The sequence below is a fragment of the Dermochelys coriacea genome, chromosome 8, assembly GCF_009764565.3.
Source record: "Dermochelys coriacea isolate rDerCor1 chromosome 8, rDerCor1.pri.v4, whole genome shotgun sequence".
Taxonomy (NCBI): domain Eukaryota; kingdom Metazoa; phylum Chordata; order Testudines; family Dermochelyidae; genus Dermochelys; species Dermochelys coriacea.
The window spans coordinates 55,611,709-55,637,928 of record NC_050075.1 but is presented as its reverse complement, the minus strand read 5'-3'; the positions used below and the strand labels follow the sequence as shown (position 1 = coordinate 55,637,928).

General features: G+C 42.6%; 1 protein-coding gene across 3 annotated transcripts in view; it reads right to left on the bottom strand.

The window, feature by feature from the left end:
• The window catches only part of C8H1orf21 (chromosome 8 C1orf21 homolog), a 201,588-nt gene that overhangs the window by 116,310 nt on the left and 59,058 nt on the right, over window positions 1-26,220 (bottom strand). For all 3 annotated transcript variants that reach the window (XM_038414847.1, XM_038414843.2, XM_043491146.1), the window contains exon 2: window positions 6,373-6,578. In XM_038414847.1, the coding sequence (XP_038270775.1) occupies window positions 6,373-6,466 (94 nt within the window). In that variant the 5' untranslated portion in view covers window positions 6,467-6,578. The remainder of the gene's footprint in view (window positions 1-6,372; window positions 6,579-26,220) is intronic.

Below are 26,220 nucleotides of genomic sequence, written 5' to 3'. Positions count from 1 at the left end.
GGTGCCAGTTTATACCCATTTGTTCTTGTGTCCACATTGGTGCTGAGCTGAAATAATTCCTCTCCCTCTCCTGTATTTATCCCTCTGATATATTTATAGAGAGCAATCATATCTCCCCTCAACCTTCTTTTAGTTAGGCTAAACAAGCCAAGCTCCTTGAGTCTCCTTTCATAAGACAAGTTTCCATTCCTCGGACCATCCTAGTAGCCCTTCTCTGTACCTGCTCCAGTTTGAATTCATCCTTTTTAAACATGGGAGACCAGAACTGCACACAGTATTCTAGGTGAGGTCCTCACCAGTGCCTTGTATAACGGTACTAAACCTCCTTATCCCTACTGGAAATGCCTCTCCTGATGCATCCCAAACCGCATTAGCTTTTTTCACAGCCATATCACATTGGCAGCTCATAGTCATCCTATGATCAACCAATACTCCAATCACCCATCTCCTCTTCCGTTACTTCTAATGATGCGTCCCCAACTTATAACTAAAATTCTTGTTATTAATCCCTAAATGCATAACCTTACACTTCTCACTATTAAATTCATCCTATTACTATTACTCCAGTTTACAAGGTCATCCAGATCCTCCTGTATAATATCCCGATCCTTCTCCGAATTGGCAATACCTCCCAGCTTTGTATCATCTGCAAACTTTATTAGCACACTCCCACTTTTTGTGCCAAGGTCAGTAATAAAAAGATTAAATAAGATTGGTCCCAAAACCGATCCCTGAGGAACTCCACTGGTAACCTCCCTCCAACCTGACAGTTCGCCTTTCAGTAGGACCCGTTGCAGTCTCCCCTTAACCAATTCCTTATCCACCTTTTGATGTTCATATTGATCCCCATCTTCTCCAATTTAACTAATAATTCCCCATGTGGCACGGTATCAAATGCCTTACTGAAATCTAGGTAAATTAGATCCACTGCATTTCCTTTATCTAAAAAATCTGTTACTTTTTCAAAAAAGGAGATTAGGTTGGTTTGGTTTCTACCTTTTGTAAAGGTAGTTGTATTTTGTCCCATTTACCATTGACTTCAATGTCCTTAACTAATTTCTCCTTCAAAATTTTTTCCAGGACCTTGCATACTACAGATGTCAAACTAACTGGCCTGTAGTTACCCGGATCACTTTTTTTTCCTTTCTTAAAAATAGGAACTATATTAGCAATTCTCCAATCATTCAGTACTACTCCTGAGTTTACAGATTCATTAAAAATTAAGGTTTCAGAGTAGCAGCCGTGTTAGTCTGTATTCGCAAAAAGAAAAGGAGTACTTGTGGCACCTTAGAGACTAACAAATTTATTAGAGCATAAGCTTTCGTGAGCTACAGCTCACTTCATCGGATGCATCCGATGAAGTGAGCTGTAGCTCACGAAAGCTTATGCTCTAATAAATTTGTTAGTCCTCTAAGGTGCCACAAGTACTCCTTTTCTTTTTATTAAAAATTAATGAATGGGTCTGCATCACCAATTGCTCCAATGTAGACAAGGCTCAGAACTCCTCTAAAAATTCTCTAAGGCTAAACCAAGCAGGCTGAGTTGAATAAAGCTGAGTAGGCTACAACCAAGTGGAAAATTGTACTGCCTCTCCTTGGTCACTCAGCATCACAGTTCTTTGTAAAAACAGTCATATTGGTTGTACCCTACAAGCTCTCAACATTGAAGCCTCTTACTAGTGGGCCCCAGTCAGGGGACTCTACTCTATGAAGAAAGTGCGAGGGGGAAGTCACCTGCTTTCCAGACTCCAGCTGAGCAACAAGGGGCAAAATATTGCATGTCACATTAATTCAAATTAGACTTAACACCAAGAGAAAAATAGCACTAATAATGAGTTTGGCCTGTCTTCCTCATCACCACCTAACATGGCCATTCAAGTTCTCTCAGGAGCATCTATCAGAGAAGCCGAAATGGAAATCAAGCAGAGCTCATTATCTGGGACAGATTTCTCAAAGTTCTCCCCCTCTCACCTGTCTGAGGAAGGAACTGAACATGCAAATAATAATAAAACAGAAGGCACCTAAAGGAAGGAGAATGAGTGAGGGATCTGAGCAAGATTTTTAAAACTAGGGAACTTTGTATTTAGAGCTTATATATAGCTTTTTACATCTTCAAGGCACTGTACCAGTGCTGAAAAATCTGATCCTCAGAACCCTTCTGTGAGGTAGGTAAGTGTATCCTAGAATAGCTTGTTGAACATCCAGCAGAATGAAATTCAAAATCCCCTCTCCCCAGAGAATATTCCTCAGACATCCCAGCACCAAAGATATAGCATTTCCCTAAATTTGCATTAATGATGTGTATAGGCACACAAACACAAAATCCTGGCTTCAAGAAGTAATTTGAACTTTAATAGACAAAAGCTGTGCATTGAGTAAAGGAAAAAAGCTGTCTTTAACTAATTAAAGGGTGCAATTTTTATTATTCTTCATCTCACCCTTTAATTCAGGGGTGGGCAAAACTTTTTGGCCTGAGAGCCACATCGGGTTTCTGAAATTATATGGAGGTCCAGTTAGGGGAGGCTCTGGCTCCCCAAAGAGCCAGGTGTAGCCTGGTCCCCAGCCCCTAGCCAACTCCTCCCCACTTCTCGCCCCCTGACGCCTCCTCCCCTCCCCGGATTACTGCCCCATCCAAATCCCCCCCTTCTCCCTGTCCCCTGACCGTCCCCAGACCCCCTGTCACTGTCTGCACCCCCACCACCCCATCCAACCCCTCCTCTCATTCCTGACTACCCCCCTGGGGCCCCTTCCAACCACCCCTTCTCCCTGACCACCCCCGGAACCCCTGCCCCTGACTCTCCCCCACTGCCCCATCCAACCCCCGCTTTCCTACATGACTGCCCCCCTGGGATCCCTGCCCCCATTCAACCCCCTGTTCCCCACTCTCTGACTGCCCCAACCCTATCCACACCCCCGCCCCCTGACCACCACTCCAAACTCCCCTGCCCTCTATTCAATGCCCCCTACTCCCTGCCCCCTTACCGCACTGCCTGGAGCACCGGTGGCTGGTGGCGCTACAGCCGCGCCACCCAGAGCACCAGGACAGGCAGCCGTGCCGCCCGGCTGGAGCCAGCCATGCCACTGCACAGCACAGAGCACCAGGTCAGGCCAGAGCTCTGCAGCCCCGCTGCCCAGAGCATTGCGCCAGCAGTGCAGTGAGGAGGAGGGAACAGTGGGGAGGGGCCGGGGGCTAGCCTCCCGGGCCAGGAGCTCGGGGCTGGGAAGTAGGGTAGTTTGCCCACCTCTTCTTTAATTTATGATGTATGTATAGAGCAGATGGGAACTCTTGCTCAAAAACATACTATAGGATTCATTAAAGCAGATCTGACTGTTGGTTTATTCAGTTTCACACTTCAGCTTTGGTAATAGCCAAAACCTGATACTTCTGGAAGAAAGTGAAACCACAACAATGCACTTAGAGGCAACTGTGCAATGCTGTACATAACCAAATCTCCCCTGAAATAGGAGATTTGATTACCTTAATTTATCTTGCATAGCTACAAATGCTATTACCGGTCATAAAAGTATCCTGGCCTTTCATAAATCTGGCCAGAGCATTTTTCTATAAGATCCGATTAACACAAAGTTAGAATTAAACAAGGTACATGTGGACTTATTGCAACTACAAAGCCCACTGCCTGTTTTTGAATAGATCCTTTTGTGACAGATTAGTCTCCAATATTATGACCACAGATTTGGGCATCACTAATTATAAATACATTTGCATCTCTGTGGTTTCTCTTCGTATAGAATCAATGCTACCACCATAGCATCAACCCTCCTTCCTGCTATTCATTATCTCTATTTCTCTTTCACCTCACTCTTCTTCATATAACTGCACCTAAAACATTCTCCCTCAGAGTCTCATTACACTTCAGATATGTGCTCCCCAGTCCTGTGGCTCCCTTGAGTGCTATGAAGCACCTTTAGGAATCAGTGGTGGCTGTGGCACCACGGACCACCAACATCCCTTGAAGCTTAGTTTAAGATCCATTGCCCTAGGTGACATCCTACAGTAGAATCTAGCATTACTAATCTCTCTGCTTATAGTGGATTGGTTGTGACAGCTCTCTGATACAGTGCTTACTGTATTTCTTTTTGCCTTTACTGAAAGAATAACTCTACAAATGTGTCAGATGGAATCTTGTTTTGGATTAACAACATAAATGTTTAATAGGAAATTAAAAAAACCTTGCAATGTCAGATCCAATTCATCTTACACAATGCAACTGCCCAGTATAATTTAAAACATGAAAGGAGGAATGAAGCAAGGGGTTTGGTCTATTATGAAACAGACTTAGAAATCTAGGAAATTCTGATTGGCTGTCGATGAGGTTGCACAAACCCTATGCTCAGATGTAAACTTCTCACTCTCTTTTTTATATTAAAAATTGTGCAGGACATATTTCATATACCATGCACACGAAAGTGCGGCACATTCTTAGACCTGGAGACCAATGCGTTCCGTTGATCTACAGAACAGATGCAACAAGGACAGCACCAAGGCAAGGCTCCCCCCATACTGCCATTCCAAAATGTCTCAAACCTAATTTGGTGGGCCCACTTCTAAAAGTAAGAGGATAGCGTGGTTTCTAGGTGCACTCCAGCCCCAATCCAGCAAAGCATTTATGCCTGTGCTTAAGTGCCACTGAATTCAATGGGACCTAAGTACATGTTTGAAGTGCTTTGGAAAGAAGGGATAGATTGCTAAATTGGGCCCCCAAATCATAGACTGCCTGCCTACACTGATAACAAGGATGGTATGGGAAACTCTTTATAAGAAGATGGAAAAGGAAACAAATTTGAAACAGTCCCCTGAATATCTGATGGTGATAACTTTCAGTCGCTTCATATCTAGCACAGGGTGGCAAAGGGTCAACATAAAGAGGCAAGATTCTACATCCCATTACAATCCCTTGTGTCCTCAAATTTCTGTTACCTTTTAAACATAATTTAGGTTCTCATGTGACTAAAATTATGGTCTATGGTCTTGTGTTACTCTGTAGTAAAGGCATGCAATGAAAAGAATCTCCCAGAAATGCATTGTCTGACTAGTCTTACTGCTTAAATATCAGTTAAGATCTATCTTAATATTCCTTCCATAACAAAAGAGGAAATTTTGCTCTGATAGTCCATAAAGTCTGTATTATATAAAATTCAAATACTGAAAGCAGAATTCCAAAGGCATCATCTTACAAGATAGTAAAGGAGAGCATGAATAAAAAAAAACCAAAACACTCTCATCACTGCGGTTCAAATTTTTGAAGACCCTCAATCCAGATTACAGATATAATTTGAGGTAGTTTTACTTTATGTCTACCACTTTGTGGGAATAAACATACCCTCAACAGACAGGCTGAAGTGAAGTTCCTTCTCCTTACTTACTTCAATAGCAGTGATAGCTTTGCTACTGCAGCGTGGCATTCTTAATTCTGCACAAATAATTGCTATAACCACCACCACAGAAGAGAAGCTTGGCATTCTAAATAGCAGTGCACCTATTTTAAGAATATTGAATCCAAGGAGTTTATAAGCAATATCAGATCACCTTGTTAGTAGGAAATAGTTTCCTTATAATGTCTCGACAGGTCTGAAAACCTCACATTGTATACATTTTTCTATAGTCATTCTTAACACGTTTCATAATCTACTCCTCATCAATTTACAAAAATAGTTAAACATATGGTAATAGAATATGAAAAAAATCACAATATTGACATTACCATACTTAGCGTTTAAGTACCATGGCAAAACTCTGATTTCAAAACAATCTTCTTTCCAACTGAATAGATTAGCTTCATGTTACCATGCCATGTTCAAAATCTTCCTCTACCACCCCCAATCTTCATAGAAGGTTATTTAAATATTGTTGATCTTCCCACTTCTAGTTTTACAGTACTTTCATATTCTGCTCTCTAGAAGACTTAGGGGTTGCCTTTTTTTCCTGTTATAGCAGGATGGAGGGGACTGGGGGATTTATTTTGTTTACATAGTAGGGTTTTTAAAGCAAATTTTACATTTGGCACCTGATAGCAGAAATATTAAATGTATAACTTGGGAATTCAAAGTGAATGTTGCCCTTAAATTTCCCAAAACTGTGTGGAGTTGAAGATGGTACCATACTTCAGATCGCTGGAAGCAGAATGTTCCACAGATCTGCAATAAGCTCTCTGATTTCACATCTGATCCCAACAACAACATAATTTCAACACTCTTCCGATACTATCCCCTGGATGTGATAACTCCACTAGCATTGTCATGATTCATTTCAACTTTCTTTTTAATTCTTAGTTCATAAGAAGAGTGAGACTCCCAATCAGAATTTCAAAAACATTAATGATGTGTAAGCAAGATAAGATACCACAACACTCACCACCAAATACATCTCCGTTCTGGTAGTTCTTCCCCTTCTGAGCTTCCTCTTCATTTTGAACAGTAGAAACATGCTTGGCTGATGCACAGCCCATAGCTTCATTCAGTCAGCTCCAGCTGGACTGAACCACAAATCATCTCTACAGGTGCCTAAGCATTGTTTGAAAAATAATCCACTCTCTTGCTTGGTTGTCAAGACACTTCTACCTGCAGATATAAGAGGAGAAAAATATTTCTAAGCATATTGACAAAAAGCCATCATTAAGAAGTTTGCGCTTTTTGGCAATCAGGAAAATATGACTATGGTATTTCGGGGAGAGGAGTGCAGGAAAAAACACCATCTGAAAGAATACACACACAGGTTTTTTTTTTTTTCCCTGGAACACATATGAGAAATCAGAGACATTTGCTTCTCTTGCTATTTTTCACAATCTTATCCATCAAGCTAATTTTCTCAGAAAGCTTATTAGTGCTTGGGAACTAATACTTGCAAGTGTCAAACACTGGGTCAGACAAAAAGAAAAGTCAATCAGGATCTTATGTCCCTGTATGGTTGACAGCAGTTGTAGGGAGCATTTTCAGGGAATGTCTAACTCCCAAGTTTAGGATTTGTAGACACACAGAAACTGTACTGATTTAAACTTTGTATTGTTTTTATAAACAGATTTAACTGCTGCATGGGTACTCTTCAAACTAAACCAATTAAAAAAAAGTTTGAAATAATATAAAAAAAGAGAGTGTCCACACACAAAGCTGCACTCATTTAACTAAACTTATGTAAAATTCACACCTTTAGTTAAACCAGTACAACTCTGCATACAGACATAGAAATGCTCATATATACTTAAATGTCTATATGAGTATCCAAATGTGGGGGACAGAAATTCTGGGTACACAGCAATTAAACATTGGTAGGTGGCCTGTATCAACTGACTGGGGCTCGGGCTGCATGGATGTAAAATTGTGATGTAGATGTTCGTGACTCAGGACAGCTATGGGTGTTTAATTGCTGTGTAGACACACCCCAATTACTTGTATTTCTAAGGTTATACAATTCAACATCATTTAGTGGATTATGTTTTCAATCCAGTATTACTCAGCTATTTATGTTAATAGTTACAGCCCTGTTTATTTCACATACATCATGTGAAAGTTTATCTATAAAGGTAGGGCCAATATAAATACAAAATGAGATTGCAAATCCCATTACAGTTCAAAATCTAGACACTGTGCATTGGCATGCCTCCTTCTGACACTTGACTGTTCATAATTTGTAACTGAAAAATCTGAACTATACAATTTCATCCACATCTTGAAAAATTTACTGATACGATACTTTTACTAAAAAAATGGGGAGTACTTGTGGCACCTTAGAGACACCTCAGGTTTTTTTTGCTGATACAGACTAACACAACTACTACTCTGATACTTTTACTGACACTTTTCTGATCCTACAAGTACCATGCCAAGATTCTGAATTCAAAACTCTCCTTTCCACTAAACAGATTAGTTTCATGCACAACGACTGAGCCTCCTTTCCAGGGTAGAAAAATAGGTCTGCCATCAAACACCCCGCCCCCCCAAGACAACCCTCTCTCCTAATTTAATGGCTAAGGGCCTTGATTCAGCAAAGCATCTACATACATACTGAAATCCCATCCCAAACAATGTCTGTTTCCCACCCCTCCATATATACACTTTCTGTTCATGGTATCCTCTACCTAACCCCATCTATTTTCTGAATTCTTTCTCCTCCCTCCCCAATATACCCCCCACCACACACACACAGATTTCAAACTTATTCAATCAATTTGTTCCCTCTTACTCCCATCCACCCTCTCATAGGATAGGAAATTTTACCAGACTCTTAGTAGCCAGAGAACTAATGTACTAGCTGTATACAGAAATAGGGACTCATTGTTCAGAAGAAATGCAACTCTAACCTTCCCTCATTTTCCGGTTGCTACAAGGGAAATAATTTCCACTACTGTACAATATCACCTAGCTTTCAGTTTTGGGTTCCCTCTCCAGTAAAGCTCTAATACCTTTGCTATAGCTCATAGCTTTCCCAAGCAGCAGTAGAATGAAATTGGCCCAATCCCCATGCTAAATAGTGGCCGTGAAAATGACAAGACTGTTCAAGTTTTCACTCTGCAGTATCCTAGGCAAGCTTTGAGCAGCAGAGTCACTGGAGTGGTCAGTCTGTGGACTAAGGAAGACAGCACATCCCCAGTTAACCTTCCTTATGCAAAATGTATTCTCTGCCCCCATGAGGACTGGAAACTTATTAATTTTTAAAAGAAAGTTTCGGTTTTGTAATAGATGATGGCTATTGTCTGGAAAAGCTTCCTACTCAGGCAAGTGCCTGAGGCAATTTTTCAAGCCCTGATTTATCAGTCAGCTCATTAAACACTGAATCGAGGCTAAGGGGGAAGTCCTTTCTGGTATTCACAACATTTAGATATTACCAGTAAGCATGCAAAAAAGCACCATGTTAATTCCATTCATATACATTGTAAGTATTTAAATAAGAACAACCACAGAAATGAAGATGCAGCAATTTTATTTAAATCATCTTATCTGATCTTACATTCCTATAATAGAGTGAAAGTCATTGCTTATAACAATGTGTATCTGCATTAGAGTGCCCTAACAACATAAGTGTCAGAATGTTATTTTAGATGAATAGCTTCAAACCCCTCCATTAGGGTATAAGGCTGACGTAAGACAAACAAGCATGAATTAACCAGTGAAATGCTAATCTTCCTGTGAGATGGACCTTGAGAGAGCTGAATGCCATGCCAGCATGCTTGAGTACAGTACATAGTCAAGGATCTACAGCATCAGAGCCTCTGCCAGGTCTGATGACTTAGAGCAGTGGTTTTCAAACTTTTTTTCTGGTGACCCAGTTGAAGAAAATTGTTGATGCCCACCACCCAACAAAGCTGGGGATGAGGGGTTGGGGGGGCAGGTGGGGCTCCAGGTTTGGGGTGACTCAGGGCTAGGGCAGGGGGTTGGGGTGTGATAGGGGGTTGGGCTGGGGGTGCAGACTCTGGTTTGGGGCTGGGGATGATGGGTTTGGGGTGCAGGAAGGGGCTCTGGGTTTGGGGGGCATTCAGGGCTGGAGCAGGGGACTGGTGCACAGGGTTACCTCAGGTGGCTCCCGGTCAGCGGCGCAGCACGGGTGCTAAGGCAGGTTTACTGCCTGTCCTGGCAACATGGACCGTGCCGCACCTCGCAAGTAGCCAGCAACAGGTCCGGCTCCTAGGCGGAGGCGTGCAAGCTCTCTGTGTGGTTCCCGGCCAATGGGAGTGCGGAGCCGGTGCTCGGGGCAGGGGCAGCGCGCTGAGCCCCATTCCTCCCCCCCCCCCCCGCCTAGGAACCGGACCTGCTGCTGGCTGCTTCTGGGACACAGCGCGGTGTCAGAACAGATAGAACTAGCCTGCTATAGCCAGGCAGCACCGCTGATGGGACTTTTAACAGCTTGGTCTTAGAGTCTGCCATGAGGCAGGAATAGTTGAGCTGCCCTGTACAGGCATTCTGTCTGTCAGGAATCAGTCCAGATAGGCTGAGTTAGTTGTATTTTCCTATGGCAGATAGAAAGAGTGCTGAAGAGTTTAGCAAGAGCTAAGGTTAGAGGGCTGGATACTCACTGGGTCCCATCTTACTGCCATGGGCAATAAGAGGGAATTGAGGGGAGAGTTGTAGCCATCCCACCCTTTATGCCCTCATAGCATGAGGCAGTACAGGGCACATGTGCGTCCTCAAGGGACACAGTTATTCAAAAGGCTAATCTCACGCACAAATGCCCATGCATCTACAGTGGGATCCACACTGATACATACTCGAAGGATACGCCCTTTCCCCCCTCTTATGACAGAGCCAAAGGGTGAGAATTTCCAATAGTTGAGCCTGTAAGAGAATAGAATGGCTATCCTGCCTCCAAATTTGGATTCCCTAGTTCTGGACCTGTGGTTACTAGAGTATCCTGGGGGGAAAAAAAAGAGGTGGAGAACCAGGCCTGTGATGTTAGTCAGCCAAGTTGCTGCAAGGCAGATCAGGTGAAGTGCTTTGTCAGCAATAAGATCATGGATGGTGAAGCGCTCATTGACTACAAATAACATGTTATCAGTAGGAAGCTACGGTCGTGGTGCTTCTCGTGGGCCCACATAGCTGACTGCAGAGGACATGTGGCAGCTATCAAGGGTTCATCTTTATAGGTGCCGACTGATGTTTCCCTCTCACTATTTCTTCCTGGCACAACCTGTATCTAGGAGTCATGAAGGTAGGTGGTTGGTGTAATTGGCAATAGTAATGATCCAGTAGTAGGGCTGATGGACTCCCTAAAGGGTGTGAGTTAGATGAACTGTTGATGAAAGTCAGGGTTGTGGTGACCCATTCACAGGCTAGGGAAATATGTCCGACAACCCTGGGCATTGGTATATTGTGGGAATAAGAAAAATGGCAAAGCTCTTCACCCGAAAATATCTTGTGTCAATCAGCAACAATAGCTCTGGCTGGTCCAGGGCCAGCTACTATGAGTTCTGGAAAATGGTCTTATCATCCATGACCAGAATGTTGGTGAACGTAATCCGCTACCTCAAGGGTGACTAGGATGAAACAATGGAAACCCCAGAATCTCAAGAAACATGCACAGCGTTTCTGTGGGAGAAGAGAACCACAATAGAGTTTTATTCTTTTTACACTCAGGTAGCATTCACTAACCTTATTAACGAGAAGGGTTGTGAACCAAAGCACACAATAGTTAAACAGAGTAACTAGAACACAAGAACTAGAACTTGACTTTTTTTAGATTAGAGGAAAGGACAATAAGTGTAATGGTACCTATAAATAAAAATACAAATAGATGATCGTTGGTCTGCCTGTCCATCTGCTCTGGTAAGCAATAAAGTGAGTTAATAAATAAGCACCCTGAGAAAAGTTTGCTATTAGGACTGGAAATATTTAATATTTCCTAAATCTTTAGTAAGCCTGGACTGTTAACTTGATTACAGTGGTAAAATGGCTTAGAGAAACAGATACCTACTATGACACTGAGGTAATATGGAAAACACAAGGATAGCAAGCATTGTTCCAAGCATTAATTTTGCAGAACATACATGATACATGACACCTTGCAATGATCAAGCCTTCTTTATACTGCCTCCATTATCACCGGTGGCAGCAGGAAGCAAAGTGACCAAGCCCCAGCCCGCTCTGGTCCCCCATCTCCCAGCCCCGTCGCTTTGGGGAGAGGGCTTGGAGGAAGGAGTCAGGCCCACCCCCACACTCACCAGCGGCAGCAGCAGGAAGAGGAGCAATGCAGCTGGGAGCTGGCAGGGCAGAGCAGAGCAGTCTGGGGACAGGTCACTCTGCTTCCAGCCGCTGCCGCTGCTGGTGAGTGCAAGGGCAGGCCCGACCCCTTCTGCCCGCTCCAGTACCCCCAGTAATCCCGCAGGCTGTGTCACTTGAGGGAAGGGGTGGAATGGGGGCGGGGGCCAAGCAGGGGGGCTGGAGCCAGTGCCACATACGCAGCATGCGGCTACTTAGGGCACCATAAAATTTCGTGCCCCAAATTATGTGGTGCCATACGCAGATGCATATGCCTAAGGATGGCCCTGTGTTTCTTTCTTTTCTCCCCCCCCCATCTTTCTTCTCAGTCTTTTTCTGTCTGTGTCCTGGGATTCCTTTGATTCATTTCCTTGTTTAGTACCTCTCAAAAGCCCTGCATATAGAAGTGATCTTCCCTCTGGTCAAGGAAGGCTGGACAAACTTCCCTTTGTAGCCCACAATGCTGCTCCTTCAATTGGTCAAAGGGAATACTTGATGAGCAATGCAAGGCATTCCTTCCCTTCCCGGGGGGAGGCGGGTATAGACTATTTTCACAATGCTCTTAAATGACTTTTCTAGTGATCTTTCTTTGGTTTCTCTATAGTGCTTATCACCATAGACTCCAAGGAGTGAAATAAAGTAAAAGCTGTATCATCTGGCACTTTATCAACTGGAAAGCTCTATTAACTGGCATTTCTGATGTCTCCCAATACAAATCTTCAATCTAGTAACCGGGATAGGAGGTTATGCAATTGCACAGTCTTCACTCTACTTTTATGCCAAAAAAGGCAGAAGACAAGTAAGCAAGCGGATCTCAGAGATTTATTCAAAAAAGCAGCTTCTAGGATGTGTCCTAGGGTCATTAGAGATTCAGCCCAATCTCCTACACCTTCTACATCTACAATGATAATTGATGTTGATAAGGATGACCCTGAGGCACTGCAAGATCCTGAAGTACCATCTGAATCAAAAAAATATTAAATTATGTTCAGTATAGTTTTATTGTTAAGTGTATTTTTAGTGATCTAGGTGTATGCCTGGCACTGTCCATAGTGATATGTCATAAGATAACCTACTGTACAGAAAACTTCACCTGTATACACCTAAGTGCTTCAAGAAACCAACCACTTTGCAGTGCAGTACTGCTACTGGATTGGTGAGTACCTGTATGCTATTTATACTTTATTCATTCTATTGTATTCTAATTCTTTGAAAACTGGTATTCCATTGGTAAATATAACTTTTAGTTAACTGGAATTTTTGAATAACCAGCCCCCCGGCCCCACGTCCCCAACATGACGAACAACAAAGCTTTTACTGAATACATATTTTAGAATATATTTAGCCTCTGCTGCTGTCCTCCCCTTCTTTTGTCGGTCTCTCTTCTCCTCCCCTCTCCATTTGTTTGACTCTTCCTAATACAAGTACCTATGGTAGTACTCAACTAATCCCAGAGATGCTGGAAGGAGCAGAGTGAAACTAACATGATCATCAGTTTCATTCTGCTTTTCCTGCTGGAGCTTCTGAGCAAACACTATTGGCACGATGGGAGCAAAAGGCACTATCCTACCTCAACGAATTCTCTTGCACAGTAGTTTTTTAAATACCATGGTGAGTCCCACAAGTAAACTAGATTTCCATAATTCTGTACTAAAAGCTGAAAGCTTTGCAAGGTATATCTTGTTTCCCATAACTTAGTTAAGGGTTAGGGTCTCATGGAGCAACTCTAAAGCTGAATACAAAATGCTTAACAGAAGAATTTGCAAGTGCTTCTGTATTTGTTTCCTTCTTTGTTTACTGCACTGAGATAGACAGATCTACATTTTATGGGGGTTGCAAACACACTAAGTTCCCTCCCATATTGACCACTCAGGAAACCAGGTGATAAATTCACAAAGCTTTAGAGATCACATAGCAGTAAGTGCTGAACAAGTTTACAAGGAGAAAAAAAGTTTAAAAAAGAGAGACCAGATTAGCTTCTTGTAACAGTTCGATGAAGTGAGCAGTAGCTCACGAAAGCTTATGCTCAAATAAATTTGTTAGTCTCTAAGGTGCCACATGTACTCCTTTTCTCCAAGCATTTTACTTACTGCTGTAAATTAGATTTGTTCACTGCAATACACAGACCAGTTTGATTTTAATTTTGAAGAAAATATTTTCAGAACTATAAAGCAAAACATATTTCTGTGTTTGCACTGAATGAAGGACCTTGGGAGTCACACTGAGGGATCATTCCCATTTTCCTATCCTTGATTAAAGTCTATCTCCCTTCCTAAGTTGCCCTAGACTGTCTGTGCCAGGAAAGATTTTTTTAATTGACTAAAAGTTCTGTCTGAGGCAGACAACCATAATTTTTGTCTTTGGAATGCACCAAATGGCCTATGTTGCCTTTAAAAAAAAAAAAAACCTGTATAAAGTCTGAGGCCTTTTTCTGCAGCCATATTAGGAGAGCAGCAGACATGAGTCAAGAAACAGAAAGTCACATCCTCACTCTCCATCTAAATGACATTAAACAATGTAATACTGGGTTGTTAAGAAGGCAATCCTGTGCTAATAGTACCCACTGCCACCAGATAAAGAAACAGATTTTCAGATGTTTAAAGAAAACTTTCTTTGATTGTATTCTGTCTGACAAGGAATCACTTATCAATAAGGCTGTGAGTTTGTCACCGTCTTGGACCACTGCAGCAGAGTTTGAGTGTGGGAGGAGGCAGGGGTTGGGGCACGGGATTGGGTGAGGCGGGTTATGGGTGGCGCTTACCTGGGGGCTCCCTGGAAGCAGCAACATCCCCCCCACTCAGTTGCAAGGTGGAGGCGTACCCAGGGCGCTGGCTTCACAGCTCCCATTGGCTGGGATACTTTAGTAAAATGATTGGTTATGGTATAACTAAGCAGGACTCAAGTTTCACTATATAAACTGGAGTCCAAAAGGAAGTTCTTTGGAACCAACTCCAGGACACAGCCGCAGGATCAGAGCTGCCAGCCCTCAAGACCCTACTACCTATATTGTGCAGAAGTTAGAGCCTCTGATGACCTGATCCTGACTAGCCAGCAGGAAAAGTTTGTCTGCCTTATTGAGAGTGGGAAGCATTATATGCTTAGCATGTCAATTCTATTTTCGTGATTGTTAATAAATAGATGTTAAGAATATTATTGTGTAAAGCTCTTTCACTGGTAAAAGACCCCGCAAACCCACAGAGTGTAAGGTTACGCCTTAAGCTTACAGAAGGGTAAGGGTGGGTGCCTAAATTCACAGGGTTATGCCTTGAGCCTGAGGAACAAGGTAAAGGTGGGTGCCCTAGAGTGTGAGGTTGTGCCCTGAGCCCTAGGAATGGGGTAAGAGTGCCTAAATGCATTGGGTTATGCCTTGAGCCCTAGAAACTGGGTATAGATGGGTGTCCCTAGGGTGGGCGGGTAACACCTGGACTTTATTCCCTGCCTCCCTTTGCAAACAGTTCAAACTCACTTTGTTAGCAGGCAACATAAAGCAATGCTGAAATTAATCAATTTATCTGCTAAATAAGCAGGAAAAAATGTTACAATGTAATCACGTAGATGGCAGGCCTTTATTCCATTTCCTACATCGTGTCTTAAAAACACACTATGATCTGTGGTGCATTGAAATTAGTCTGTTAAAATAAATCATTAAACAAGTATTCTGTGCAATATATTTAAAGAAAATCCATTCTATGACATAAGCAGCAACACAAGGGGACAAAGACAAGTCAAAGTGAATAAAAGTGTTCCTTTCCTTTGAATGCAGGATCATAATATGCTCGCCTTGACTTGTTTATGTTAATAGCCGTGAACTGCAGCATCTTCTTCCTCTATGAAATCTGGTTGCTTCCATGATGCTCTATTCCCATGTTCATTGCCACATTTCACTACTCTATTGCAAACACCATTTGTAGCCCTGCTAGATGAATCTTGAAGGATGATCTAGCCAATTGTACAAGGAGAAAACTTTACTATACAAATACTATCAGCAATTATGTGAAAGGAAAATACAGAGAGAGGTACAGCACAGTTTAATAGGGTTTTGCTAAGATTGTATTAAAAATCATCCCCAGTATGGTGGGAGATTGTTGGAAAGACACTTTGCATTTATCCCGTCAGCGAAACTATGCTCAGTGCAAAACACATCTCAAGAACATTGTGATCTTAAAGTTAAGGAGAAAAAAGAAACAAAATACACAAGCAGGCCAGCTAGATTTTGCTAGCCGGGAGTGAACTGGCTTGATTTAATGCCCCTAATTAGTACCTCTGTGTTATTTGTTATATTACTTGATGCATTTGGTACCATTGCGCCATGGAGGCCCATCATACTGTCTTTAAGAGCAAAATGATTTGTCCCATTGTTTCGTCTCATATCCTTGTTTCACAATAAAACATTTCCTCAGTACATATTTTCGTTCCATTAAGCTACAAATAATCATTTCTGAATATAAGTATGTTGGCTGCAACTATGATGTTATGTCAAGGGAACGTTTTTTTTCCTTATTTAGTCCACTAAATGCCATATGTACTAATGATTCCCTCCATAAAGATTTCATTATGTCCATGATGAGATATGACTTAGAGGAGTATCTTCCTCTACCTATGTCACGATAATCCCACTATTTGCAAATGAAGACTCACAAGCAAAAAAAACTCAAAATTAATGAGCACGAAAAATAGATCATAAGACCAATGATTCTGGCAGTTTGCAAAAAAAAAAAAAAAAACCACTGAATAAAAAAAGCTGCTATTGTTTTATTTTATCTATTTATACAATATCCCAAGTGCTGGGTAGTGTTGAGATGTTACAAAATAATTGATCACCATCACAAGAAAGTGAGTCAATCACTTACCTAAAGTCAGATCAGATTTTTTTTTTTAAAGTGACATGGCTTTTACAATACATTCTTGAAAGGGTTTTTTTTTGTTTTTTTGTTTGTTTGTTTTTTAATTCCCAGAAGATCAATACATCAAGGAATTGGAAGGTGGTGAAGATCTTTCAGGATGATGAATTGGTACTAAACAGTAAATTTAGTTTGGTCTATGCAAACTGGAAATATGATGCTTTGGCAGTACCCGGAGAGAAACCAGAACAGTATATTTCACCCATACTTCCCATTCCTCTTTACAATCATTGCATTTGGTATGGTATATCTGTATCATGTAAGAGGTGTTTATACTTCCAGACTTTCAAAAGGATTGGACATTTATCTCTTTTTTTTCCTCTTCAGTCAGGGTATTTGGCACCTCTGTCATCTAAATTGCATGAAAAGAAGCTAAAATACACTAAATACCTTCCTATCAGTTCTTGTCCACATAAGCAATTGCTATAGCTATCACAGGATGTTATGGAATCATGAAACTCTTGGGACATCTCCACCTGCTATGAAAAAAAATTTGAGAACTTCTGTGTCAGAGGTAGTGGGTTACACCAAGACACCTTCCACCCCACCACAGAACAGTTTCATGAAAGAAAGATTCTTGTTTTGTTACTTGACTCCAAAGGATTTTTGGAAGCACGCAGTATCTACAGTAGCTACTAGCTTGTGTAACCTGTTTAGGCCAGCAAGATAAAGCAAACACATACATATTATGTTACACAAAAGCTCTTGCTAATACTAATAGCAGACAGAGGGTGTGGGCCATTTATAGCTGATAATGTTTTTCTAAGGTATGTTTCTAAAGGTCACTCATCTTTATGCAAATCAACATTTCAGAGGAACTTATTTTCTGAAGCTATCACTCTGCTACCTGGTACTTAGCTTATCTGTGTAAACATTATGTAGTGTCCCCTCACATTATTTCAAAGTTACAAGAAACCTTTCCACCCTATAGGAGAAAAAAAAAGTGTAAATTCAGCTCAATGCTTAAACAGAGCCTTTCAGATTTTTTTTAGTGAAGTCATAACGTGGATTATTTTGAGACTAAATGATTAGCATATTCAGGAAAAGAAATAGTGTTACGCCCAATCAAATTGTCTGTCATTCAGTTGGCTTAACCCTAAAACAAGACTGAACTGTGCAGTAACCTCAACAGTGTCACCAAGAGTAGTCCATTAACTATAGAAACAAATTTGGGGGGAAGATTAACATCAAGGTTGCGACAGAACAACTCTTCTCTCTCATCTGGCTCCATTATAACTGTGCTCTACAAACTGCACGCTGGATTTTCATCTGCTTCCAGACTCATTTCAAGGTGTTGGTTCTAACCTCTGAAGCCCTGCTTTGCCTTGGACCTAATTACTTTAGGGATTGTTTCTCTTTTCATTAGGGTGACAAACCAACCATCACATGTCCCTGTCAAATCAAAACAGGACACACTTTTCCCCACATTTTGTCAGTACCATACAAAACACCATATACGCCAATACACGTGGTACAATTTTACACTGTGACACCGGGGTCTGTTCTTTTTAAATAATCATTATACTGTATTTTGCCCCCCATGCAGTTTTTTTTTATTTCCTCGAAATGCAGTTGGTCATCATCTTTTCCATGTACCACAATGATGGCTGAGATCACCATATGAATTGCTTTTTCTAACAGTTCTTAGATGTGCACTCAGATGCACGGCATGCACTATGGAGTCTTTTGCCATGGCGGACCCTTCCTTCTAGATGACAGACAGAGTTTGACTTATTGACCATCAAAGAGCAATGCAAGAAATATTTTTGGCCAGCCATTTCTTAACTATAGACCATAAGAGGGCTCTTTAGGGTTAGATGCAGGCAAGTATAAGGAAGAAGGTTGTTTATGCAGCCTATTGCAGATCGTTCCATTTAACAATTGTTTGCATTTAATCTATGTCATTTATCTAGATACTATGTGTACAGAACAAATCAAATCAATAAAATGAAATAAAATTGCCAGACAGACTTGCATAGCTCATATATACCAGCTTATCTATGATTTCAGGTGCCATGAAAAATTAAATGTCTCCTAACCACAACGGACTGAACATACCCCCCCATATGTTAATCAATCACTGAGACATGGCAGGCTGGGCAGCAGCACTGATAAATTAATACCTCAGGTGCGTAGTGATGCATGGGCTCTAGTAGAGTGCCTCCAAGGCACCCCAGGTGTGCATTAATCAACACTGCAGCACCATCTGAAGAATCTCATTGAAATCACAATATGAGCCTTTTCATTACCAAATTATGGCAAGTTTAAATAGTTTCCAAACACCCTTGTGCCATGTAAAATAGTTTCTATGGACTTTTTAAAAGCCAAATAATGGCATTCAAATGTAAATTTAACAGTTTCTAAATAGAATTATTTTTATTACAGATTTCCAGGATCAAGTTTCTCTTCTTCCTCTGGCCCCAATTACTCATTTGGACTTTTACTACTCTACAATAAAACAGCACCACCTCCCCACCCCCATGTAGCCCTTGGGTGCCCCAAAAAGCTTTTAAAGTAAATGAATACAGAAACAGACTTGCCAGTTACCCCAATATTCAAATTACCCAGCAACTACAGAAACAGAACAAAAATTAACTAACCTCCCCACAGAATCCCCACCACCATCCTTTGTTCAGCATCATTCCACCTTGTCTTGGGAATGGCCTTCAGTCCCTCTCGTTGGCTTTGCAACCCAAGCCCCTGTATATCTGTTCTTTAGTTAGACTGTTTTCAGGACTCACCTGGGAACAGCTTCATGCTCCCTAATGAGCATCACAATACAATGCAAGATACCAACTAGTCAGAACATGGGAATGTGGTGGCAGCTGCAAATAAAAATGGAAGCTGTTGAAACTCTCTCTACAGCAATGCCGAGCAGCAATATTGAGTCGCAGGTCGCCCCAAGGCTGCCTTCTATGCATGTGTGATAATAAGAGTTACACCAAGAACTGCTATAATGCTCTCCCTTAACGTTAAAACTAAAACTAAAACAATTCAGCCATGCATAAGCAGTCAGGAGAGATGAGTAGGAGCAGGATACCAGGTGACCTGCTGTAAATGTCTCAGCAAGGCAACACTTTCCTGCCATATTCCCCTCTGATGCTGCTCTACTGGGTACAAGCAGACAGCAATTTAATGGGGCTCTCTTCTTGGTGGCAATATCTGGGGAACCGGAAATTCCCTTCTCTCTGGACTGACAAAATGAAGACTACAGAGGCAGGATCTGCTGACACTCAGAAAATTGTTTGTCGGCTTGTCCTAGTTTGTGAGGAAATCTGCTCTTGCTAGAGCTCCCTCGAGGACTCCAACAGTTCCAAAGTCTGCTAAATGACAGACAACAGCAATCCATCCACAGGATGAGGGTTGAGGACCTGGTGAATCTTATTATTCTACACCAGCCTTGCCCATTGACACCATTGGCCCCCAAATGGCCCCTTCCTCCCCACTGCCAACACAGATCTCCTCGGTCTTCTGATACCTTAGGTTGGCTTAATAGAGAGGGATGGAAACTTGAACACTGATATTGGAAACAATGGCTGATTCAGACAGGATCAAATAAATTCCTCAAAGCCTATGCTAAGTCTGTATTACAGGCCAAGAGGGCCTTCCTGTCCACCTCTACTGAGGTTGCCAAATACCTCTATGAGCAGTTATCCTGGGTGGCTGCCCCTTCATTCATCCTGAATGTCTATAGCACCAACCTCTGTGAAGAGCTATCATCCTACTTAGTTGGAACAATCATTCACATTTGGGAATGCTTCTCAAACAGCATGGATCCACTCTGCCTAATCAATCAAGCAACAGCCTGCTGCAGTCAGTACACTCAATCACGCATCCTAAAGGAGTTTTGAGTCAAGACTTGTGAATCCGACCCCTGCTCTTCCTGAGTATGAAAGAGTCATGAACAGCTGGCACCACTCCTGACTGAAATAGCCAATATGTCATTCAGAGAAGGAATCTCCCTTTCCTCCTTCAAATGTGCAATAGTCTGACAAATCCTGACAAAACCCACCCTGGATACTCAGTCCAAACCAACTACCACGAATGACAACCTCCCACTCCTGAGGCAAGCTCATAGAGAAGCTAGCAAAGGCCAACCTATAAGCTCCTATAACATAAGCTAAAATTCTAGATCTGGCTCAATCTAGACTCAGGACACGAATGAAAACCACTTCAGTGACACTGATGGATGATCTCCTGTCAATGGATAGAGGACAGACATCTATTCTCATCCTCCTGAATGTCTCCACAGCATTCAACACTGCTGACCATGAGATACTGCTGCCTCACCTGAGAGAGATGGCAGGAGTCCAGGTTAATGCACCAACATGTTTTGAGTCCTTCCTGGAGGGATGCACACCAAAAAGTACTGCTGGAAACTGCATCTCTATCACTAGCCCCCTCATTTGTGGGGGTCAATTTTCACCAGGGTCCTTTTCAACATCATCAGGGGTGGCCAACCTATGGCTCCAGAGCCACATGCGGCTCTTCAGAAGTTAATATGTGGCTCCTTGAATAGGCACCGACTCTTAAGGCTGGCGCTTACAGGCGCCAACTTTCCAATGTGTCGGGGGTAGCTCACTGCTCAACCCCTAGCTCTGCCACAGGCCCTGCCCCACCCCAACCCCTCCTTTCCGCTTGCCATGACCTTCGCTCCCCCTCTCCCCCCAGAGCCTCCTGCATGCCATGAAACAGCTGATCAGGAGGTGTGAGGAGGGAGGGGGAAGCACCAATCAGCGTGGCTGCCGGTGGGTGGAACATGCTGGGAGCGGGGAGCTGACAGGGGCTGCTGAACATATTACTGTGGCTCTTTGGCAATGTAGTTGGTAAATTCTGGCTCCTTCTCAGGCTCAAGGTTGGCCACCCCCGATCTACATGCAACCACTTGACCATGGTCAATTTTCACTCTGGTCCGTTTCAACATCTGCATGCAACCACAAGGGTGAACTGGCCAGATGACATGGATTCACGTGCCAGCAATATGCGGATGATACACAGTTCTACCTATCCTTCCCCACTACCACCAAGATGGCCCTTTGTTTAGATGAGATCAGCTTATGGATGAAGAACAGCTGGCTGAAGCTGAACTAGAGCAAAACAGAGGTGATGCTAGTGGGCAGAGGAAAGTATTTTGAGGAGTTTACAGCCACAGTTCAGTCCATGGTTTAGGAGTATTCTTGGATTCCTCACTGATGCTGATCTCTCACTTCGCAACAGTCACAAGTAATGCTTTTCTACCAGGTTGGTTGTCTAGGAGACACTGTTCCATCCTGGTGGACTTCATCTTGCCTTGGTTATTCATGCCTTTGCACCATTTGGCTGGATTACAGCAATGCAATGTACCTGGGCATGAAGCTTTCAGCACTTGGGAACTTTAACTAGTTCCAAACACTGCAGTAGGTCTCTTCAGCAACACAGGCTACTGCGAACATATCAGACCTGTCCTCTGCTCTCTACATGGGCTCCCTGCAGAATCTGAATCAAGTTTGAGGTCTCAAGTCCTTGTCTTCACTCTACGAGCTGGGTCCAGAATATCTAAAAGATCATCTAAAACTCCAGGACAAGAGCATAGTTGACAACTATGCTTCTCTGGCACAGCGGAACTCTCAACGTAAGAGTAAAGCTTGTCCATGTGGGAGACAGAACCTTCTACTGGACTGGACCTAGACGGTGGAATGAACTCCTAGGTACTAAGACCCTCACAAACCTCACCACTTTGTACTCCAAGTGCAAGACATTTCTTTGACCTTGCCAATTCTAATATAAAGACATAGCAATGAGAGTGAGAGCACGCAACGCATTTTTGTGTGCGAGGAGAGAGAGCACATACGTGTGTGTGTGTATGCGTGCATGAGAATGAGAGTGTGTGTGTGTGTGAGAGAGAACTATACATATTAAAAAAAAACATAACACACTTACCGAAACAAGAAAACTCCACAGCACACATTTCACCGTCTTGGTAGAGGATGAGAAAACAAACAGCACGTAACAGATGTGTAATCATGTTGCTTGATGCACTATTGCAAGGCGCTTGTACACTACAGTGATAAACACAGTTCAAAAAACCTATGTAGACCTGAACAGAATATTCTATACACTTCAGTCTAATTTGCCTCTCCAGAAGGAGCGTGCAGGTTCACAATAGAGTCAATTCATTTTCAGCTTCTCATACATAACACAGCCATGTTGTGCTTTGACTCATAATACTACAGGGATGTATTCAAACCCAGAAATGTATTTTCATTGACTTTAAAAAAATTTTCTATTCACAAGTTTGGTGAAAAATATTTTTAGAAACCTTTTTAATTTTAGAGTCTAAACAAGCTCACAATGTCTCTTTGACAATGCACTAGTTACTTAAATGACTGTTTAGGTCTTGTCTACTCACAAACCTGCACAGGTTAGTTAAATCAGGGCAAACCCCTGTGCAGACACTTATTTCAGTTTAGAAGTGGCTTATGCTGGTTAGCTCAACCTGATCCCGCTAAACTTAAACTACAAAGAAAGAAAAGGAGTACTTGTGGCACCTTAGAGACTAACAAATTTATTAGAGCATAAGCTTTCGTGAGCTACAGCTCACTTCATCGGATGCATTTGGTGGAAAAAACAGAGGAGAGATTTATATACACACACACAGAGAACATGAAACAGTGTGTATGATAAACCCATTGTAAGGAGAGTGATCACTTAAAATAAGCCATCACCAACAGCAGGGGGGGGAAGGAGGAAAACCTTTCATGGTGACAAGCAGGTAGGCTAATTCCAGCAGTTAACAAGAATATCAGAGGAACAGTGGGGGGTAGGGTGGGAGGGAGAAATACCATGGGGAAATAGTTTACTTTGTGTAATGACTCATCCATTCCCAGTCTCTATTCAAGCCTAAGTTAATTGTATCCAGTTTGCAAATTAATTCCAATTCAGCAGTCTCTCGTTGGAGTCTGTTTTTGAAGCTTTTTTGTTGAAGTATAGCCACTCTTAGGTCTGTGATCGAGTGACCAGAGAGATTGAAGTGTTCTCCGACTGGTTTTGAATGTTATAATTCTTGACGTCTGATTTGTGTCCATTCATTCTTTTACGTAGAGACTGTCCAGTTTGGCCAATGTACATGGCAGAGGGGCATTGCTGGCACATGATGGCATATATCACATTGGTAGATGCGCAGTGTGAACGAGCCGTTGATAGTGTGGCTGATGTGATTAGGCCCTATGATGGTATCCCCTGAATAGATATGTGGACAGAGTTGGCAACGGGCTTTGTTGCAAGGATAGGTTCCTGGGTTAGTGGTTCTGTTGTGTGGTGTGTGGTTGCTGGTGAGTATTTGCTTCAGATTGGGGGGCTGTCTGTAGCAAGGACTGGTCTGTCTCCCAAGATCTGAGAGAGCGATGGCTCGTCCTTCAGGATAGGTTGTAGATCCTTGATGATGCGTTGGAGAGGTTTTAGTTGGGGGCTGAAGGTTGATGGCTAGTGGCGTTCTGTTGTTTTCTTTGTTGGGCCTGTCCTGTAGTAGGTGACTTCTGGGTACTCTTCTGGCTCTGTCAATCTGTTTCTTCACTTCAGCAGGTGGGTATTGTAGTTGTAGGAATGCATGATAGAGATCTTGTAGGTGTTTGTCTCTGTCTGAGGGGTGGAGCAAATGCGGTTTTTATCGTAGCGCTTGGCTGTAGACAATGGATCGAGTGGTAGGATCTGGATGAAAGCTAGAGGCATGTAGGTAGGAATAGCGGTCAGTAGGTTCCGATATAGGGTGCTGTTATGTGACCATCGCTTATTAGCACCGTAGTGTCCAGGAAGTGGATCTCTTCTGTGGACTGGTCCAGGCTGAGGTTGATGGTGGGATGGAAATGTTGAATCATGGTGGAATTCCTCAGAGCTTCTTTTTCCATGGGTCCAGGATGATCAAGATGTCATCAATGTAGCGCAAGTAGAGTAGGGGAATTAGGGGACGAGGCTGAGGAAGCGTTGTTCTAAGTCAGCCATAAAAATGTTGGCATACTGTGGGGCCATGCGGGTACCCATCGCAGTGCCGCTGATTTTGAAGGTATACATTGTCCACCAAATGTGAAATAGTTATGGGTCAGGACAAAGTCACAAAGTTCTGCCACCAGGTTAGCCGTGACAGTATCGGGGATACTGTTCTTGACGGCTTGTAGTCCATCTTTTGTGTGGAATGTTGGTGTAGAGGGCTTCTACATACATAGTGGCTAGGATGGTGTTTTTTAGGAAGATCAACAATGGACTGTAGTTTCCTCAGGAAATCGGTGGTGTCTCGAAGATAGCTGGGAGTGCTGGTAACGAAGGGCCTGAGGAGGGAGTCTACATAGCCAGACAATCCTGCTGTCAGGGTGCCAATGCCCCCTGCTGTTGGTGATGGCTTATTTTAAGTGATCACTCTCCTTACAGTGTGTATGATAAACCCATTGTTTCATGTTCTCTGTGTGTGTGTGTATATAAATCTATCCCTCTGTTTTTTCCACCAAATGCAACCCGATGAAGTGAGCTGTAGCTCACGAAAGCTTATGCTCTAATAAATTTGTTAGTCTCTAAGGTGCCACAAGTACTCCTTTTCTTTTTGCGAATACAGACTAACACGGCTGCTACTCTGAAACCTGTGATTATGCAAGGCACTGAATTTAGCCGTATAGAGTGGAAATCTGTCAACTTCATGAAAAAACTCGCACAGATACAGACAGACATCATCTTCCTCTCCAAATGCAAACAGATGGACATCATACCGAAAGGACTGAAGGTAAAAAATCCATTACAATCTACATACCACACAGACTATGCTGACAGCTTGTGCCACACACTCTCAAGGAAACTGCGGAACCACCTGATCAACATCCTCTACAGCAAACAGGGAAAGATTAAGAATGAGCTCTCAAAACTGGATACTCTCATAAAGAACCAACCTTCCACACAAACTTCCTCGTGGCTGGACTTTACAAAAACTAGACAAGCCATTTACAAAACACACTTTGATTCTCTACAAAAGAAAAGGACACTAAGCTATCTAAACTACTATATGCCACAAGGGGCCACAACAATGGTTCCCGTAACCCACCCAGCAATATTGTTAATCTATCCAACTATACTCTTAGCCCAGCGGAAGAATCTGTCCTATCTCGGGGCCTCTCCTTTTGCCCCTCCACCCCCACGAACATGATACAGTTCTGTGGTGACCTAGAATCCTATTTTCGACGTCTCAGACTCAAGGAATATTTCCAACACACCTCTGACCAACATATTAACCCACAGAGACCTTCCTGCCAACACTACAAAAAGAAGGATTCTGGGTGGACTCCTCCTGAAGGTCGAAACAGCAGCCTGGATTTCTACATAGACTGCTTCCGCCGACGTGCACGAGCTGAAATTGTGGAAAAGCAGCATCGCTTACCCCATAACCTCAGCCATGCAGAACACAGTGCCATCCACAGCCTCAGAAACAACTCTGACATCATAATCAAAAAGGCTGACAAAGGAGGTGCTGTCGTCATCATGAATAGGTCGGAGTATGAACAAGAGGCTACTAGGCAGCTCTCCAACACCACTTTCTACAAGCCATTACCCTCTGATCCCACTGAGAGTTACCAAAAGAAACTACAGCATTTGCTCAAGAA